Source organism: Malus sylvestris, chromosome 7 (assembly GCF_916048215.2).
Source record: "Malus sylvestris chromosome 7, drMalSylv7.2, whole genome shotgun sequence".
In the NCBI taxonomy this organism is placed as follows: Eukaryota; Viridiplantae; Streptophyta; class Magnoliopsida; order Rosales; family Rosaceae; genus Malus; species Malus sylvestris.
The window spans coordinates 31,080,125-31,096,589 of NC_062266.1; the positions used below are offsets into that span (position 1 = coordinate 31,080,125).

A 16,465-nucleotide genomic window follows, 5' to 3' on the forward strand; every position below is an offset into this window, starting at 1 on the left:
TCTCCAATTTATAGGTTGAAAAGAAAAATAATTTGAAAAAAAAAACAAAACGAACATAAAAAATCCCAACCGAAACAAAACAAAAATTAACCCGAACAGAATAATAATTTTGGTTTGATTTTCAATCTTGATAAAAAACTAAAAGGAAAACTAATAAAATTGGCTTGAAAACTTTGAGTTTTAACGATAAGGACAAAATAAAAGGTAAATTGAATAGTATCAAGATTGACTTTTTAGTGTAAAAATGTAATTTTTCGTTAAAATAAATAGTATCAGGATTTTTTTGTTAAAGTTCTCAAAACTAAATCGAATAAAACAAAACTCACCCCTATTTTAAGAATTTAAGCGGATTCTTAGATTAATTAAGATCCAGTAAATGGATCACACGTGTCTGTAGAGACTACACTTCGTTTGACATAGCCCCAAAGCATCATGCCTCACGCGGTGGGGAGGTCCGGTCCTACGCGTTTGATTTCGATCAAGAGATGGTGGGCCCAAAAACACCACATTGATGAGGGCCACCAAACAACTCATCAATCCCCGCCGTAAATTAACAAATTGCCTCCTCCAACCGCCACTTATCAATTTGCAACTGTCTCCTCCAACCGCCACTTAACCTTCATAATTACAAATTAATTATGAAGAAACCCTAATTTGTATTTAGTAATTGCAATAAGGAATTTAAAATTTTGTCAAGAAGACAATTTTTCAATAGTTGAGGATAAATTTCAAGCTCATATTTCATACAGCACGTCTTGAGTTCGATTTCTGTTATTGATAAATCACACGATAATGATCAGCGGGAGGCTAAAACACCTTTATAAGTCTTCTCGGTTCTTAGAAGAATAAACTGCTTTTGCGAAGTCACCAACTAATCTCCATTTTAAAATAAGAAAATTGAGGACATTTTTTCTTGTTGAATAATAATTATGCCCATTATAAATGTTTAGCCACACGTAAAGCAACTCACATAGAACATATTGTAGTTACTGTAGCATCATAGTCCAATATTTAAAATAGATTGACCTTGCGGTACCAAAGACCATAGAATTTCCTTCTTAAAGGACAACCTAAGCAAACAAAGCTTTCTATTTGCGAGAGCCGAATGAGAGAGGAAATATCTATTGCTTTTACTTTGCAACAAGATTGTTTTTACTACTCAAACTTGTAATAGTTACAAAAAAGCAATTTTACCGTTATTATTCCATTGTTTTGTTGTAAACGCAAAATAAATTCAAAAGCAAACAAAGTACATCTAATCTAGGTCATGTGTCAACATTGTTTTTCTTTTTTAATATATTAATTTATAGTAATTGAACAAATTTGGATCTGAAAATGGTCTCCAATTTCTTACTCTGCCAATAGTTTAATAAACGACAATAACCTTGCAACTTATTTGTTAAATATGAACAAAATGTAAAAAAAAAAAAATTGCTTCCAAAGTAAGGGAAATTAAGATACGCGTATTTTGTAAAGACTTTGCAGCTACATGTTTCTGAAAGTCGTATATGTCCCTTATGTTTTTATAACAAAACGACAGAAACTCCATAGCATAATTGATATGACATCCCTCCTTCCTCGACCCCCCTTCACTTCTTTAATGATCAAATCCAATTTTAGAACGAGTGATGTAATGAAATCGAACACAAAAGTTATATAGTTATTTTTAGAGAGTTTTAACAAAACACTTCCGGTACTGTTTACTTTGAATGAAAAATCACATTTTTACTTTTAATTGGTACTATTTATAATACCTTTAAAAATGGTTTTTTTTGTTAAAAGAGAAGTTTTTTTTTTTACTTTTCTTTATTTTTCTTTATTTTTTACCTTTTTTTAAGTATAAGTTACCTGCGGGTTAGTTTGGAGTTGTTGTGTTTTTTTTTTTTAAACTGCATCTGATGCATTATGAGAATAAACAACTGTGAAAGAAAAATGCAAGTGTTTGGTAAACTATAGTGCTCAATCGAACACAAAAGTTCAGATGCAGATATAGTTATTTTTTACCTTCTTTTAAGTATAAGTTATTTGCAGATTAGTTTGGGGTTACTGTGTTTTTTTTTTTTAAAACTACTTATGTTGTACTGTGGGAATAAATCGTTGTGAAAGAAAAAGATAAGTGATTGGTAAACTATAATGCTCAAAATGCGTTTAACATAAAAATAAAAATAAAACATTAGGGGTAGGATTATCAGTATGAAAATTTCATTAATTGGTATTGTTCACCAACCTCCAATGAAAGAAAACACATTTTCTTGAGAAGCATGGCTTGGGCTGCTTCTCATTTCTGCTGTTTTAGACCCATAATTTAAAAAAAAAAACAACAATTTTTTCAGTTATCAAATAAAAGTAAGGCCCCAACTTTTTAAAAGAATTTAAGAGATACCAAACCAGTTGTGCTTCAGAACACATAATTTTAAATGTACGCAGATACAACGTTTATAAACACTTTAAGTGCGCGTCATTTACTTTTAGAAAAGAAAGAAAAAATACCACTTTCTACAAAGGTGATCACTTTTTGTCTCCAACTTCCAAATCTCAGTATTCCTTCCTTCCATTGGCATATCAATCAGAAAAAAGAGATAAGGTCCATGCAAAAATGACATGAGGAATATTGGTTTGGTGGCCAAAGTGATCTTTCACACTCTCAAAGCACAAATACAACACTCAAAACAGATTCAACATCACATGCCTTAGATCCGTCTTCCAAGTTTTCTGCCATACAGCTCATCTTCTCATCTCTCCCCCTCTCCAACACCATCACCTCTCTCTCTCTCTCTCTCTCTATCTCTCTAAATTCTGTTTTCCCAGTAAATAAAAAGATTATTTCCCCCCTCATAATTCCCAAAAGTCTTGGATTCCACACACTCTCAACTAAAAAGGCAGTCCCATCTTAATTTCCTTGTCTTCTACTCCTACCTGCATTCAAGTCTTTCTCCATGAAAACTATCCACACCTGCAATATGTTCATCACTTTCTCAACTCACCACATCAAACCCAGATCACTAAATTGGGTTTTCCTCCAATGTTTCACATGAAGAAATTGCATTTTTTTGACACAATGAACAAAACCCAGATGCTAACTTTGATTGTTGCACTGACTTCATCGACAACTTTGGTGTTTTTCCTGCTTTTCATCTACTTTTACTGCAAGAAAACTGGAAAAAGTGAGCAAAAAGATGTGGAAAAAACAGAGCAGAAGCAAGAGGAGGTTGTGGGGGCAGAGGAGGAGCTGGTGACTTTTCAGGATGGGGAGGACCTCACAGTCTGTGACATTCTCGATGCTCCGGGGGAAGTGATCGGAAAATCGAACTATGGCACGCTGTATAAGGCTTTGTTGCAGAGCAGCAACTCAGTGAAGTTGCTGAGGTTTATGAGGCCTGTTTGCACGGCAAAAGTTGAAGATTTTGGTGAAGTTGTTCGGCATTTGGGGTGCGTAAGGCATCATAATTTGGTGCCTCTTTTGGGATTTTATGCAGGGCCGAGAGGTGAGAAGCTTCTGATTCATCCGTTTTATTGGCGCGGCAATCTGGCTCAATTTGTGAGAGGTGATGATTCTAATTTCTCTTGCCTCGTTTGGTCTGTTTTTGCTTTTGTTCTGTTTGGTTGCCCAGAAAATGCCAAGAATGTGATGGGAAAGAAACTTGAATTCTTTTTTTGTTTGGTTTTATTAGGAAACTAGAGTTTTTACTCAATTGGGTTTTTGCATTGTGTTTCAAAAAAATCAAATCAAAAAGTTTTGGCTTGAAAAATCTGTTCTGTTTTTCCCCGAATCTGTTCCGCACAGATTTCCATGTTCTGCTTTTAACTTTTCTGTTTTTCTCTGCATAAATTTGATCTCCTTCGTGCATGTTCTACAACCATATTTGGATTATTTCCTTCATAATTCATATATGCTGCCTGTCGGAAAGAAACTTCCTTACATCGGAATGTCATTGTAGCGGGATCCCAAGCTGTCGGTCATTTAAACTTTCCCCATGTGACATTACGTGATTTAGTTAGGATACCACCTCTGTGACATCTCCATATGTTCTTATCGTTGCCAAATTTTGGAGATTTCCTCTTAGAAGTTGTCTTTGCCTGTATATTTTTAGTTCCCATGAACTACAAACTGATAGACAAACCTTTGTGTTCAATGGCAGAAAGCAACCCTGACTCTCACAGATGGCCCATAATCTATAGGATCTCAATTGGTATAGCCAAAGGCTTGGATCACCTTCACACTGGCTTCGAAAAGCCAATAATTCACGGCAATCTCAAGTCGAAAAACATACTCTTGGACCGCCACTATCGCCCTTTCGTCTCGGATTTCAGCCTGCATCTGCTGTTGAATCCAACTGCTGGCCAGGAAATGCTTGAAGTCTCAGCATCCGAAGGCTACAAAGCACCTGAGCTGATAAAAATGCGGGATGCGAATGAAGAGACTGATATATACAGCCTTGGGGTTGTACTGCTTGAATTGCTCACAGGGAAGGAACCAATTAATCAAAATCCAACAACACCCGACGAGGATTTTAGTTTGCCAAATTTCATGAGGAATGCAGTGCTTGGACATAAAATCCATGACTTGTTCCATCCAGATTTGCTTCTCAATAGCGGCGTCGGCGTCGGCGACGGTGAAATCCCGGTCGCTAGAGAACAGATTCTCAAATTCTTTCAGCTTGCTATGGCATGTTGTGCTCCTTCTCCATCGCTTAGACCAAACACCAAGAAAGTTCTGTGGAAGCTTGAAGATATCGGAAGAAACTGAACACTACGAGCATTGTTTGGGTAGGATAAGTAGTAACTACACCTAGGATGGCACCATGACGTTATTTCGAGCCAATAACGCACTGTCGTGTAAAACAATTAAACGCATGGAAGTGCTTGGTTGACATTGATTTGAGCTATCGTCACATTTACATTTCGGGTGTAATTAAGTTTCATTTCAGGATATCTGTATTTTGTAAAATTTGCAGGATTGATGGCCATGCCAACAACAATGTCCATATTGACATAGACATGTATAGTAAAAATATAGATGAGCTATAAACGCCAAAACATTTAATTTTCTGTATCTTTCTTTCGTCGGAATTGATCCATATCTTGTCCTACCTCAAAAAGTTGAAAACTTCAGTTTGCGGAGAAATCACATTTCAGCCATCACACGAATTAAGGATGATAAGTTGGTGATTTAGTTGGTCAGATTGCATATTTCTTTATTGCTAAGCATGAGCAGCTTGAGACAAAGGATTGCATATGGTCCACCTAGCCTTCATATTGTCGAGCACAAATTATAAAAGAAGGAACCTTTAATCAAAGGTGAGCAGTGAAAATTTGCTCATTTCTAAATCCAAATTTGTCGGGAACGGAAAGGTTGCTCTTTTGTGATTCAAAGGTTCACGGGTTTGAGTCATAGAAATAGGTTTTTTGGAAAAAAATAGTAAAACTGCGTACGATAAATGTTTCTTTCTTCGACCCCGTAAAACAGAAAGCCTTATTAGCCTAAGGTCGCCTCTTTCATAACCTAACAATTCAAGTTTCGTAGCTCCGCTATGTAACATACGTCTTTTTTTTTCATTGAAAATGAATTTTTAATATCTCAATCTCATCCGTAATGCATCAATAACATTGTGGCTACAAAAATGTGACATGTTATTTATATAATATCAGCAATGTCGATGATGCATTCGTACTTTAACAGGCCTATCAACTTGTCCCAAAATAATTTAACTTGGACTGTTCTAAGATTTGAAAATTGGAAACTTCTTTCGTTTCATCACATCAAATTAAATCCAATTGGATTGTCACTTTCTCTTCCCCACGTTCGTTTCTTGTTCGTTCCTTAATTATCAACAGAATCCTCTCCAGTTCCCTTTGTGAGGATTTTAAGGATTTGTAAATCGTGCCCTTTTGTTGTACATCGTACGATCAGTTTTTATCAGGTACTGTTTGTATTTAATTTTAAATAAAAATATTTAAAATGATTTTTTACTGCACGACGTACTATGAACAGATATAATTCACAGATCCCTGGAATCTCAAGCCATCTCCAACTGAATGGTCCAGAGGGCCGAAAATAGCCTAAAAATAATCTCCAACTGAGGGTAGGCCAAAGAGCCAACCGGGCGGCCCAAATGAGCCAGCCCTTTTGAATCTCTAACGGCTAGCTGACGTCAGTTACCATTGGTTTTTTTTTTTTAATTCTAAAAAATTCTCATTTTTTCCTATAAATACCTAAACCATTCTTTCACCATTCCTCATAAAATTTTCACCATTCCTACACTATTTCAATTCTCATATTTTCTTACTTCTTCCAAAAATATTTCCTTCAATTTTTTCAATAATTTTCAAATGGCATTGTCTGCAATGCTAGGGTTTGGACCCGAAAATAAGATGAAGCTCTTTGTAAAGCTTATAGATGGGTGCCGGAAGATAGTGTGAGGGGAGTTCTCAAACAAGTGAAGGTGCTTGGACTCGTGTGTCCAAAAAATACTTAGAGTTCTACGAAGGCACCACTCCACCAAATATCCAAAACCACGAGAGTTGTTCTTCAAGATGGAAGAAACATCTTCAGCCAAGTTTGAACAAATGGCATCAAGCACTGTTAGCAGCCACAAGTAGACATGAAAACGACGCTAATTACTACGATGAAATAAGTGTTTTCACAATTTATTTTAAATATTTAATTTCATAAATTAATTTCCTTTAATTTTTGTAATTATATTTTCTAGGTATACCAAGCGAAGGAATTGTATATGGAGGGCAACTCGAAACCCTTTCAATTTCACGGTTGTTGGGAAATTTGTAAAGAGTGAGTGTTATTTGAAGATCCACCTCAACATAGAGTAGGTCCTACGCCGGTGTTCGGAATTGCATCCTCAGCTGTAGATATGGATGAAGATGAATCTCCTACCATTCAACAAACATGGGTAGAAAATCCGTCTTCGGGTGAAGGTTCCATACCTAGGGCTATGTGATGAAACAAGGCTCGAAGGTTGAAGGAAAAGGGTAAGGCAAATGATGATTACGCTGCTCAATAGGAAGTGACGGCCTTATTGCGATTAATGACGGAGCAAAATGCTATTGCCGCGGAAGAAAAGAACCGTAGGCATGAAGAACGGGTCAAACAAATACAAGACGAGATGAATGATAAGAATATGGAAGAGAACACTTCGAATTACACTTCAATGAGTAAGGCCTATTTTGATAGGAAAAAATATATATTATGACCCGGCAGTAGTTGTTTACCTCTAACTATACTCCTACAATGGCAGATGATGAAGATAATGTTGATTATATTAAATTTAAGTTGTTGTAGTTTTTAAATTTAAATTAATGTAATTTTTAAATTTAATTTGTAGTTTTTAAATTTAAGTTGTAGTTTTTAAATATACGTTTTAGGTTTTAAATTTAAGTTATTGTAGTTTTTAAATTTAAATAATAAATTATGTTTGGCTCTTGGTTGGAGACGATTTTTTGTGACAGGGGTAAAACGAGCTCTATGACCCTTTGACCCTCGGTTGGAAATGGTAAGAAATATGATATTATACTGTTTATTAAAATATTAATTTCTTGGAGGGCTAAAGAAGATGGCCTCACAAAAAGGATCCGGATTCAATTACATGATCTCTGGCTGCCATATGAACACATGGGTAGCTGCTATATGAATACATGGGTGGGTGGGTATAAGTTGCTCTGGGTCCGACTGTGAGAGATGACATTATTATGACCGTCCAAAATAATAATAATAATAATAATAATAACAATAATAATTACAGGTAGGGATTGTTATAGTGACATTTTGTAAATATGTACGATACAAAAGTTCTCTTATGTGGCCTTTTAGTGGATAGGGTGTTAAGTTTTTACCTATACGTTCCAGATTCGAAACTCTTCCTCTCTTGAATTGCCGTAATAGCTTTGAACTCTCTCCTTAATCATAGTAAAAAAATTTAAAATTGATACAAAAGCTTCTTTTCACTTTAACATTATATTATTGGCATAATATGTTATTGTGATAATATTTATGAGAATGTGGGTTACTCTTCAAGACAAAGTAAAATTTTGATAATATAACGGTCACGCTATTACATAATATTATTAATCAATTTACGTGTTAGCATGTTATAGCATAAGTGAATGATTTACTCGTTTTTCATATACCCCATATGATCTCTATTGCACTACAATGAAATTGACACTTTTTGCTCAAGATCTTGTGCTTTATAAACCTTATGCCAATTTAGACCATAGTACCGAACCAAACAAATATATAATTTGGTCACGTACATGGCATGACACGTGGCACATTGGTATGACAGAGAACCACATCATCTTGTCCCAACACTTTTGCCGCAATTTTGAAGAGACTTAAAACCACACATCGAACGTGTTTTGACTTTCTCAAATGACGTCACATGATTAGCACGCCAGTCTTGACAATTTGTTCCTTCGTGTCCTCCAATAAAATACTCTCTGGCCTTCGGTTCTTGAATCTCAATATTTCTTTTTTTATTGGATAAAACAGAAACTCCATTGAAATTTGAAACCATGGACGAATTCAACTACTTACAAAATATTCAACCCTGAACACTACCTAATGCCAGCCTCGCAATAAACAAACCCACCAGTGTTACCCTAAAAAATAACAATTAACAAAGGAACATGCTATTGTTTTCTGGTCTTCCACTCCATAATTGCAGAAAGAAGAGTATAGTTTAGTATAACATCCTTGTTTGGCAATGGCAGATTTGTCATCGGCGAGTTATTGTTCTCTTCGAACCATTTCTCGATCGCTTTGCGGTCATAAGTGTAACCATCTGCGGCCACACATGGCTCATCCATCACATCCTGTAACAAAAGAACATGGCATACAGATTACTTGGTGGAATAAGTCATAAAAAACTACGTATTCTGTCACACGTCGAGACTCGCTAATGTGGTGTTTAACAGTAAGAATTTGACGCTGAACTGCCAACGATTATGCGTACCTTAAGAATTGGACAGATGAAGTGGTTAGGAGGTAGGCATTGAACAGGAGGAGCTGAATTTTTTGCTGTATCAGCAACCTCTTTCAATCTCTCAAGTAGAGGAACTACTTGTTCTTTCAAGTCAGGTCTGTCTCTGCGTCGAAGCTCTGCACAGCTCAATCCCAATTCAGCCAACTGCCTTGTCTCTTCCATTGGCCAATGACCTGCTTTAGGGTCCAAAACATCCGTCAAATTTTTATCCTTAACAGCTGTTTCTACCAGATGTGTTATAGCTCTTGCTGGTTTTGCAGTAAGCAACTGCAAGATCACCATTCCGAAAGCATAAACATCCGATTGTGGAGAGATTATTCCTGTCCTTTGATACTCGGGGTCTATGTAAGAGAGAGTGCCAACAGGCCCTGTATCGCTGTATATACTGGACATAGAAGGATCTGAATTAAGCATTGTGGCAAGGCCAACGTCGCCAATCTTGCTCACAAGGTTATGATCAAGCAAGATATTTGCCGGTTTCAGATCACGATGGATGATTGGTTTTGGCTTTGTGCTGTGAAGAAAGACGAGAGTTGAGGCGACCTCCCAAGCAATTCGGAACCTCTCAAACCAAGGAATAGGTGGTGTACCGTTTTTCTGCAGCAACCTGTCCTCCAAGCTACCGTTTTCCATGTACTCGTAGACTAGACAACTGTGATCAGGACATGCACCGAGAAGGAGAAGCAAATGGGGATGGCGGATTTTGCTCAAGATCTCAAGCTGCAAGCCAAAATGAAATGTAAGATAGTGTTCAGTACATGCAGGAAGGATAATTAGTTTACTGCGTTATGTCATGATTGTCACTTACCTCCTGCTGGAATTGCTTAGTTTGGCGATTTTCTATAGAGTGAAGGACTTTCACTGCTGCAGTTGTATGATGAAAGTTGCCCTTATAGACAGTTCCGTACGCTCCCATTCCAATCTTGAGATCCTCGGAGAAAGATGAGGTGGATGTAACAATCTCATCCCATGAAAACTTCTGGTATTGTTGCACAGGACCTACAAGTGCGTGTTCAAGTTTTTCTTTCTCCTTGGCATCATGCATGGCTTGCATCTCTGCTTCTCTCCTATGTGCAACTTCTCTTTTGACACATTCTCTCATGTAATCAGCTTCCTTCTTAGCAGATTCATACTTCTCCTTTTCTTGTGTTGCAGATACTATCGCTTTCTCCTCCATAGAATTTATCTCCTTGAGCCTTACTGCTTCCTCCAACCGGAGTTTATTTAAATTGTATATCTGAATATCAAAAAGGAAAATTTCTTACTATCCAAATTAAAGATATTAAGAACCATGAAGTTTTTGCTGTCAACAAGGATAAGAATGCCTACCTTCCTAGAAGCATCCATAGTCTCACTTTGAGCCATTGCATACATTCCTTTGGCATGTCTGAGTTCAATTCTTAGCTTCTCTAACTCCAGGTTGAAAGTCGCCTGCGATGTCTGGAAATTGATCAATTCAATCACTACTGAAAAACATACAACTCTCATACTGTTGAAATCAAAGAGAACTACCCACAACGTAATTCATAAACGACATCTCATATATGAACTTCCAACTATGTCTTTTTCTGCATAATTCATTGAGAAGCACCATCTAACCAAGTCAAAAGAAGCCAGGAAGTGCTACCTGGCTCTCCGGTGAATAGTCTGTAACCACGTCTGAGGTGGACGCTTGATCTGAAGTCCATGACTGGCAATCTGTAACAAAGCTTCCAAGATCCTGAGATTGGCATCTAGAATGGATGGTGTCATTTGAATTTTTCTTTGTACTAAGAAGGGTCTGGTTGATATTTGTAAGAGCTTGAAACCGCTGCATTGGCAAAGAAGGAGAACGGAAATGAGAGTTTGAACTAACCGAGCCGCGATCTGTGCCTGGAAAACAGAAGACTGGATTTAAATAATCATCTACTTGCATAGGTAGCACCATTAGCACACTACATATGAAGATGACATTCAACCTTAGTCATGTGCCTTACCTGTCTGTGAACTAGACGTGTTACTCGAAGAACTGCTGACAGAACATGTGTCACTGTTTTCATATTTGACGCTTTCAACTGACTCAGCATCAGATGCGCGTACTGATGACAACTTTCCTTTTGAAACAGCATACACGGTGCAAAATCTTGGAGTGCAGGCTGAGATTTTTGAGGAGAGTCCGTTTTGTTTCCTAAGAGCATTAATTGTTAACATGATCACTCACAAAGCAATTCTGACACAATTGCTCACAAAATACAAAGAAGATACATGGATGATTCTCTGTATTCCTAATTAGTAATATTAGTTTGCTTTTGAGTGTGTGCGTGTATGTAGGCGGTTGTGTGCCTCGTGGATCTTTTCTTCACCAGAAGTTCAATGCGAACCCATCCAGAACCTATTGATTGATTTATCAGATAACTAGCACAAATTCTTTATCCAAACTTATATCCTCTCTCTATTAGCTTTTAAGTTCGCAAAGGGTGAACATACTAAGGTTGTCTGTGAGAAATTTCATCCCCTTTAACGCACATAAACCTCAGTTAACGAAGTAACTCAACCTTGTAAGTTCTACAGACTCCAACTTAAGGCACACAGACCACCCGACATGTGATTTATAACGACAGCCTGAAAGTTTGATAACCAAATCATATATGCTCGGGGACCAAAGAAACAAGAAGAAAATCTGAATAACTAACAAATGATTAGAAAGGTCCAACATGTGTCAATCTATCTGACTGCATTTCAACCAAATACCTTTTAAAAATGCCACGAGATGGGGCACCTAAGACGAGATTGCATATAGCAGACATAGCAACCTCTTCTGCTATTGCATTTGCAACGTCATCCGATTCAACTAGTACGACATCTACTTGCATCTGCATTCAAAATATAGCGGATTACGCTTTTGTCACCTCCGATTTTCTTACCATCAAACTTCAAAGACCAAGAAAGTTTTACCTTCCTAGAAGCACACATTTTCTTGTATGGAACAAGCTTTTCGCTTGCCTGCCACTCCATTTCCTTTCTATAAGCAGCTACTACGTCCTCTCGTACTTGCGAAATAGGAATCCGACTTCCCACTACAATCACAACAAGAACAAGAATTTCTAGACACCATAGACAAGGAAAATTGTTCAAGACATAAGATTCACTTGTTTCGCGACACGCAAACCCGAAGAAGCAAAGCTTACTTGGTGTTGGAACTCCGGTGATCCTTGGCCGGACATGAATCAACTTGAAGAAAACATTTCCCTCCGGAACAAACTTATCCAGAGCCCACCTAACTATGTATTTGCTATTTTTGTCCCCACTGATAGCAATGCCAACAACTGAGGGAGGAGGTGAGAAATTTACACCTTCTCCAGTAATTTCACTCCCATCCATTGCTCTACCACTCCTCTGTGACACTGCAAATCCTCTGTAGCAAGTAGAAGCAAAAACCAGAAGCATAAGTAAATAACTTAGCATTTCTAATACAACAATTAGTATAAAAAAAATGAAGTAAATAGGAGTAAATTGGAGAGAGAAGTTGAATTGCAGACCCAAAAGTGAATTTTCGAAAACCAATCCTCAAACTACGAAAAAGAACAAAAATTTCGAAAGAAAAATGATTTTCTCACGCCTTTTTCTTCTTCTTCAACGCACACATGTTCTTGCTTTATTCAATTCAATATCTAAACATAACAAAAGGTGAGCAAAAAAAAAAAAAAAAGAGCATAGAAACAAAGAAAAAAAAAAGTATGCGAAAATCATTTCCCGACAAATATTCAATTAGCCGCCACTCAAAAGTTCAAAGAACAACACAAATTCGAAAACCCAGAAAAACAAAGCACAGAAAACAAAAGAAGAACAGCATACCAGGTGGTCGAGCTTCAAGACTCAAACTTTTAAGCACTTCCTGAACTCCTAATGAGAAAAGAGCCCCATTTATGTTTCTCTCTGCAAAAACATGTTAACATTCAACCACAAGTTGCAGAATTGGAATTTTAGCTGGTCAGAATCAGATGACCTCACAAATGCAACCAAAGCTTAAATTTGTCTCGCCTCTAAAAATTTCAGAGCCTAACTTTGGCATGACTCGTGACTCGTGACTCGTGAGGCATTTCTTATATGGTGTAGCTGAAAGCTACAAAAACGAAATATAATTATCTATTGGATTTTTTTAATCAAATAAATAAATAAAAAAGGACCAACTTGAGGAACAGTTCGTTTTGTTTCTGGGACGACTTTTCAGTCTATATTTGTTTTCAAAGCAATGCAAACATGATTTTGTATCTATCGCTTGTGGAAAATCAGAACTAATAATTAATTTACAGAAACACCTAAAATATTAGTAACTCCTTATCCAACGGTCAAGATCAGGCTGTCGAAAATCTAATGCTCTCATGCACCGCGTCATCGAGCCGTTGGGCTCTTCTGTTGGAGCTGTTGCAATGGAACCCACCGTTGCAAGCTTCATCGGCAGACGTCAACCTTGGCTGATGACGCAAGATAAGACTTAAATTGCATGGACATTTGAGCGACCATGGCTGTGCCACCACTTGCTCTCCTTATTCTGGCCCGTGGAAGTTGTTCTAGGCAATTACTATTGCCCAAAACCTATGAAGCATGGATACGGATACGGCGATACGATACGACACGATACGCGATATAAAAAATCTTTAAAAATTAAGATACGATACGCTATGGATACGGCAAATAAAAATATATATAGCAACAAAATATACATTTTAAAACATAATTCATCATTCAAATTCAAGTACATTTGAGTTGTTAGAGAATGAAAGTTCGAAATCTAATCCTCTTTATACAGTAGAAGAAGTGTAAGAGTCGTATTCATGGTTTTAATTATAGGGGAGCTCTTTGTATTTAGCAAATTTCAATTATAGATGTCTCCTATTAATTTTTCTCCCTCATTACCTTTTTTTGAAAGTGTAAATGTATCTTAAAAGTAGGATACGTGTATCCTAAATGTAGGATACGCATATCCAACATGTCAAATTTGTGTCCATCAACCAGGATACGTGTCAGACGAGTATCCGAGAGTATCGGGCAAATATCGTATCCGATCAAGTATCGGATACGGAATACGGGACCAACCAGAAGTATCCGTGCATCATAGCCCAAAACAAACGGATGGAAATGCTCTTAAAGGTACAACCGTATTAATTTCGGCTCAACAAGAAATAAAGTTGTAATCTTGGACTGCTTCACGGAAGAGTATGAAAATCCACCGCGTTTGGACTCTTACCGTAAAAAGCTTAGGATAAGAGCAAATTCGATGCTTCGTAAACCACCATGGGATTTCACTTTCTCCTATTTATTAGAAGCTAGTTATTAGGGGACCTACTTTGGTTGTTGGCATATGATTCTGTGACTATCAGACATCAAGAGGAGAAAGAGACATAAGCATGTTAAAGTCCTTTTATATTATATATAGTTGACTGATTAGTTAGCAGCTGGTGCATAGAACTTGACTGGTTATTTCCTGGAAGCTGGACGAGATTTCATAAGATACTTTGCATGTGTATGTATAATGTCTCTAAATGCATGCACCGTGCATGCTCTTAATTAGAATTTTGAACATCCAATTAAGCCCAAAGTGAGTGAATTATATTCATTTTTCTTTAGTGATTGCTTTGGTGACATGTTTACTCCAATATGGGTATTAAAATTTAGAGTTATTTTCATTTAGTGTTTAAATTTTCTTTGATACGGTCAATATTTTTGTGGAAGTATCCGAAAAACCAGAGAAAATTTTGAAAGTGGAGTTGAAGTCTAAATTATGAGTATTAAGCCCAAAGTGAGTGGTTTGTATTCGTTTTTCTTAAGTGATTTTTGGTGGCATGCATGTTTACTCCATGAGTTTCTAGAATATGAGTATTAAAATTAAAAAAACGGAGGTGAAGTCTAAATTATGAGTACTAGGCGCAAAGTGAGTGGTTTGTATTCGTTTTTCTCAAGTGATTTTTGGTGGCATGCATGCTTACTCCATGATTTTCTAGTATATGAGTATTAAAGTTTAAAATTATTTTCCATCTAAGAGAAAATTTGTTGATTTTACATCCAAATTTGGAATCCAATATTTTGGGGATTATACAAATTAATTAATAATGATCATTTCTTTCCAATAAAAAGATAGATTAAGAAGAGCATCCGAAGTAAAATAAGAGTAACTACAATTGAAGATAAGATGAGAGAAAATTAGTTAAGGTGATTTGGATGCATTAATTGAAGACCTACAATTTTTTCAATTAGAAGATACGAACTATAAGACAAAGATAAAGACTTAAAAAAACTTGAAAATACACTTTAAAAAAATATATAGAGTATTTGAAACTAATGAAAAATTTGGCAAAACCGAACTCAATTCACAAAAAAAAACAAGGCTATTTGTTAGATTTTAAAAAAGTAAAACTAATGAAAATGACTTGAAAACTTTGAGTTTTAACAATAAGGACAAAATAAAGGGTAAAATGAATAGTATCATGTTTGACTTTTTAGTGTAAAAATATGGTTTTTCGTTAAAGTGAACAGGACCGCGAGTTTTTCGTTGGAACTCCCTTTTAAAAATTCAACCATATACAGCATGAAAACATGCCAGTTTTGGCTTTTAGATCAAAGATCATTTCTTTTCACTTGGGACAAATCGCCTCCTGTACATGGGCTTCATTTTCTTTGTCTAATTCTCCTATAAGTATTTGAGCTGTAGGTTCATTACAAAAAAAAAAAACAAAAAACAAAAAAAAAACCAGTAAAACCTTCACACAAGTTAGAGCAGAATTATATATGTACAAATTATAATTAAAAATTAAATCCTGGAAAAATTGATCGCGAAGACCAACAATTACCATGGCTGACATAAACAGTGAGTTCAAAGAGAACAAAATTAAGCTGGTCTGAAGCTTTTGACTTGGCAGTTCCTTTCCCATGCATGTAGATTAGTCATGTGTTCACACCAAATTTGATATAACCTATTTTCGAATGAGGATCCTTTTGAGATCCTCTTTGTAAGGATTTTGGGATCCTCAAATTAATCATGTTCATTCATTGTATATCGTGCGATTAGTTTCTGTTAGGTATTATTCATATTTAATTTTAAATAAAAATATTTAAAATGATTTATGACTGCACGATGTATGATGAACAGACAAGATTTGAAGATCTTCAGAATCCTCACAAAGAGAATCCGGAAAGGATCCTCATTCCCTATTTTCTATTGCTTTTTGTTGGCAGGTGATCACTAGGTCTTTTGTTTTCTCTAAATATTTATAGATGGGTTTTTATCACAAATAGTTCCTGAAATTGACCCATCCCATCAAGATGGTCCCTGAAATTGAAAATTAATCAATGTAGTCCCTGAAATTGAATGTTGCAAATTAATGTGGTCCTTCCATCACAATTCCGACAAAACTTCAGTTAAATGCTGATGTGTCAAGTAATTAGGTCTCACAAGTCTCAACAACAACAACAACAACAAAGCCTTTTCC

At 36.3% G+C, this 16,465-nt stretch overlaps 2 protein-coding genes across 4 annotated transcripts; one reads left to right on the forward strand and one right to left on the reverse strand.

Annotated features, from left to right (window-relative positions):
- Window positions 1-2,469: 2,469 nt before the first annotated feature.
- LOC126630641 (putative kinase-like protein TMKL1) lies at window positions 2,470-5,053 on the forward strand. The gene is made up of 2 exons (XM_050300794.1): window positions 2,470-3,545; window positions 4,140-5,053. The coding sequence occupies exons 1-2, from the start codon at window positions 3,023-3,025 to the stop codon at window positions 4,745-4,747; spliced, it is 1,131 nt and encodes a 376-aa protein (XP_050156751.1). The 5' UTR covers window positions 2,470-3,022; the 3' UTR covers window positions 4,748-5,053.
- Window positions 5,054-8,465: 3,412 nt separating this feature from the next.
- On the reverse strand, window positions 8,466-13,543 carry LOC126630629 (U-box domain-containing protein 35-like). 3 transcript variants are annotated; one of them, XM_050300780.1, is made up of 11 exons: window positions 13,298-13,543; window positions 12,834-12,914; window positions 12,167-12,393; window positions 11,934-12,055; window positions 11,730-11,851; window positions 10,976-11,166; window positions 10,627-10,871; window positions 10,329-10,439; window positions 9,808-10,236; window positions 8,970-9,719; window positions 8,466-8,829 (listed from the first exon to the last, which is right to left on the reverse strand). In XM_050300780.1, exons 3-11 carry the CDS (start codon window positions 12,357-12,359, stop codon window positions 8,647-8,649), a joined length of 2,346 nt encoding a protein of 781 aa, XP_050156737.1. In that variant the 5' UTR covers window positions 12,360-12,393; window positions 12,834-12,914; window positions 13,298-13,543; the 3' UTR covers window positions 8,466-8,646. The 3 variants fall into 3 exon arrangements, with proteins under 3 accessions (XP_050156737.1, XP_050156736.1, XP_050156738.1); XM_050300779.1 differs by lacking the exon at window positions 13,298-13,543 and adding an exon at window positions 13,020-13,210; XM_050300781.1 differs by lacking the exon at window positions 13,298-13,543 and having other exon boundaries at window positions 10,329-10,430; window positions 12,834-13,211.
- Window positions 13,544-16,465: the final 2,922 nt, after the last annotated feature.

Excerpts from the sequence above, each read along its gene's own strand:
- LOC126630641 (XM_050300794.1), top strand. The coding sequence starts at position 3,023 with ATGTTTCACATGAAGAAATTGCATTTTTTTGACACAATGAACAAAACC. Across the intron at positions 3,546-4,139 it reads TCTGGCTCAATTTGTGAGAG|AAAGCAACCCTGACTCTCAC; the intron begins GTGATGATTCTA and ends GTTCAATGGCAG.
- LOC126630629 (XM_050300780.1), bottom strand. The coding sequence starts at position 12,359 with ATGGATGGGAGTGAAATTACTGGAGAAGGTGTAAATTTCTCACCTCCT. Across the intron at positions 11,852-11,933 it reads AAATGTGTGCTTCTAGGAAG|ATGCAAGTAGATGTCGTACT; the intron begins GTAAAACTTTCT and ends TTTTGAATGCAG. Across the intron at positions 10,237-10,328 it reads CTATGGATGCTTCTAGGAAG|ATATACAATTTAAATAAACT; the intron begins GTAGGCATTCTT and ends TTTGATATTCAG.